At 35.8% G+C, this 3,561-nt stretch overlaps 1 protein-coding gene across 1 annotated transcript in view; it reads left to right on the forward strand.

The window, feature by feature from the left end:
- Window positions 1-3,561, forward strand: part of LOC107103342 (low-density lipoprotein receptor-like) — a 31,282-nt gene that overhangs the window by 1,686 nt on the left and 26,035 nt on the right. Inside the window, exons 2-3 of the mRNA XM_015403014.1 lie at window positions 502-636; window positions 2,855-3,232. Of these exons, the coding sequence (XP_015258500.1) occupies window positions 502-636; window positions 2,855-3,232 (513 nt within the window). The remainder of the gene's footprint in view (window positions 1-501; window positions 637-2,854; window positions 3,233-3,561) is intronic.

The following is a 3,561-nucleotide window of genomic DNA, read 5'->3' on the forward strand; positions in this document are numbered from 1 at the left end:
ATTTTGTGACACTTTAATTTTTAAACTCGTTTTTCAATTTAAGCTCCTTTTTATTTCATGTTCTTATATTTTAATTAGCTTTTTTTTAACATAATAAATGTAGAAAATATAATAAAATATTTATTTTCACATTTTCAGTTTTCATCAGGATGTTTATTTATTTAATAGAGTATTTATTGACAATTTATCGATCGCAGTATTTACTTAATTTTGAATGAAATGGCTCTCCATACCAGGACACCTCAAAAAGTTTGCTTAATGTATCATTATCAGGAAAGCTTTAGTTTTTAAAAGGAATAGATTTTTTGACTTTTTTTTTTTGCAATTTCCTGAAGATAAATATAACAACTGCTTTTTCTGGCTGTTTGAAAATAGAAAAACAATAGAATCAAACTGCAACTAGATTATTTAAACAAAACAATTTCTTCTGTGTAAGTCATTCCTAATCTTCTCAAATAATTTGCTCTGTGACTTTTAAACTGTTCTGTTTCTGTGTTCCAGGTGCTGCTGCTCACTTTCTAGCAGCCTGTAACCAGCAGCTGGAGTTTAAGTGCAGAGATGGATCGTGTTTGTCGAGGATGAAGCTGTGCGATGGCCACCTTGACTGTGCTGATGGATCAGATGAACACCACTGTGGTGAGTTCATGGTCTAATGGGATTTTAAGCAGGACGTCCTCCCTCACTTCTATGGTCTTATTTATCAGGACAGGATCAAACTTTTACCAGGTTTTTATGGTATTTTTGTCTGACATTAATATGTAGAAGCACTAACAGACTGCACATTAATTATTGAACAAACTGGAGCCAAATCAGATTTATTATTTATTGTGATTAATTGATACTTGGAAAAAAAATCAACAATTTTAGTCATTAAAGGATTATCAGCTGGAGTATACAGATTCTAAAATGTAGTTTTCATGAAAAATAAAATACTCAGAGAAGTAATTAAGCCTAAACTGTACAAAAAATAATTTGTATTTGTTAAAATGCTCTCAGCATTGAATTTTACACATTTTTTTTTTTTACTTTGAGTGCATTTAACATGTGAAATCAATGTTTGTTTGATTTTTATTTATTATTTTTATTATTATTCTTTGTCTTCACAGTGTAAAAAATGCATTATGAATAATATCTTTAATTTTGAGGGGGGTTGGCAAACATGGTGCTATCTATTGTGACCAATCATCTCTGTTTTGGTCTTATTTGTCAAGAGGATATTGATGGAGAAGAACCTTCAGTTCACTCAGATAAATCTTTGTAAAACTATAGTATTTTCAACTAGAGAACAACTGCTGATTTAAGGTCACTGCTGACGTTTGTTCTGCTGGGCAGTATGTCATAGTCGCATAGTTGAGGCCAAACTACAAAATTGATTTTAAAAAAACATAAAATCTTTAAATCAACATTTTATATTAGGAAAATGCAAAAGAATCTCTGTTGGTTTTGACGCATTTTTGTTAAACAAGAAAAAAAAAAATCTGATTTCTTTCACCAAAAGTCCAGGTGGCATGTAAAATATTTTAAAACATGGTTTAAATAAATCATTCAATCACTATGTATTCTTACAAACATAACCAAATGAAGAAAACCAAATGACATGGAATAGTTAATTGTTTTTGCCCAGTTTTAGTAACGTTTTTTCTGAAAAAGTTTCCTAATAAAGCAGATAACAATTAGCTCCCTGGTAAACTGATATTTGTCTTTTTTAAAGTCTAAATTTAGGGTCAAAATAGGGATTTAATGCAATTAATTTTGAAGCAAAAAAGAAAATGTAGCTCCAGAGGGTCGTGGGATTCGTGCTGTGCCTCCAATTTATAAAGTACGACTAATCTGCTCTCAGTTCAAACAAGTGCTGTCAGGTACAGATTAGATAAAAGATGAATTCCCAGAATATTCCCACCCTCTTCCAGATCGTTAGTGACATTTTAACAAGGGCCTCAAAGTCTCAGAGGCCAACATTAAAGCTTTACCATAGTAATCTGATTATGGTTATTTAGAGCTCAGTCTTGCTTTTGTTCTTTTAAAGGACTCCCAAAAAATATTACATTCCAACGTTTCTGCTAAATCTCTCAGGAAACCTTTGCATGAAATACTTAAAATTTGAACTTCGAGATAATCTAACCTTCAAGGTACATGTCAGGCTAAGTGTTGCTTTCTATGAGCAGCAAAGGTCATGGAAGTGATAGTGTTTGGGATTATCATTTTCCTAATCGTGCTGAGGTCATCGGGGTCTACAGTACTGATGTCAGAAGGAACTTATGTTCAGTTCAAACTTCAGCCCTGCAGAGCAGAGCTCTACAGGAGGGAGACATTTTTACAGCCTTCAGCTGTTAAACAATACCACTGATCTGTTTAGAGTCAGCAGGTTGCAGCGTGATACGTAGCAACGAACCCATAGAGATGCTGGTGTAACTGAGAGATCAGGAATGTTATACCTGCAAGACAATGGAGGCTCTGTTTAGCCACAAAGCCAAAGGAATGGATGGAAGATTTAACAGCTAGCTCATGAATGTAGGACCACTGTACCAGCTGTCAAGCATGGTAGTGGTAGCATCATGAGTGGGGTATTACACCCTTGGATTCATCAGCCTTATTTTTGGTCTGTTTTTTTCTGTTTTTTTCTAAAAACAAAACCTAAACACACACACAAAAAAAAAGAACGTAGGAGCAGCAAAACTAAAAAAAGAAAAGTTTAACCTTTCAGAAAGGTGCTTGGAAACATTTACACTGTGATTTATTTGTGTCACTGATTTTTCTGTCCTAAAATATTCACCAAGTTTTCTAATGAAATGCTGTAGATTCTATCTAGAGTTTTAAAACTAGATCCTTGTGTCCCCATTTTATACCTTCACAGGCCACAGCAGGTGTGGAAAAGATGAGTTTGCCTGCCACAGCAGAGGCTGCATACCAACAAAGCTCTTATGCAATGGAATTGACGATTGTGGTGATGGGAGCGATGAGGATTCCTGTCACAACTGCAGTGGAGGGTCTTTCTCCTGTGGGCCGACAGACGTCTGCCTGCTTAGAGACAAACTCTGTGACGGCCTGAGGGACTGTAAAGATGGACGAGATGAATCCCAGGTCCTGTGCGGTTCAGTCCAAGGCTCTCCTCAGAGGTCATCGACTTGTGCAGCCTCAGAGTTTCAGTGTGGAGACGGAGAATGCATCCGGCATGCATGGAGGTGTGACCACTCCCCCGACTGCTCTGACGGCAGCGATGAGGAAAACTGTGGTAAGGGACACCAAGCAAACGACTCTTTTATGAATTACGATGTAGATCATATTTTTACCTTTGATCAGTAAAATTAGATTGAAAGGAAAAAAAAAATCAACCTAAAGTAATATGTTTTCTTCAGAAGCCATGAAAATCATATCTGTACTGACAGACTGTCCTTGTTGGTACTTTCCATTGACTTCTATTTAATAGTGCTGATCTTAAGCCTAATCATTACCAACACATACCTAATCCTTAGGTTGTTGGTCCCCACAGGTAGTGTTGTGCCTGAACGCGTTCATTGAACGAAAGTTCATGAACTCGTTCATATTTTGGGCGAACGTGAA

The sequence above is a fragment of the Cyprinodon variegatus genome, unplaced genomic scaffold (genome assembly GCF_000732505.1).
Source record: "Cyprinodon variegatus isolate N-32 unplaced genomic scaffold, C_variegatus-1.0 Scaffold1425, whole genome shotgun sequence".
NCBI classification, from domain to species: Eukaryota; Metazoa; Chordata; class Actinopteri; order Cyprinodontiformes; family Cyprinodontidae; genus Cyprinodon; species Cyprinodon variegatus.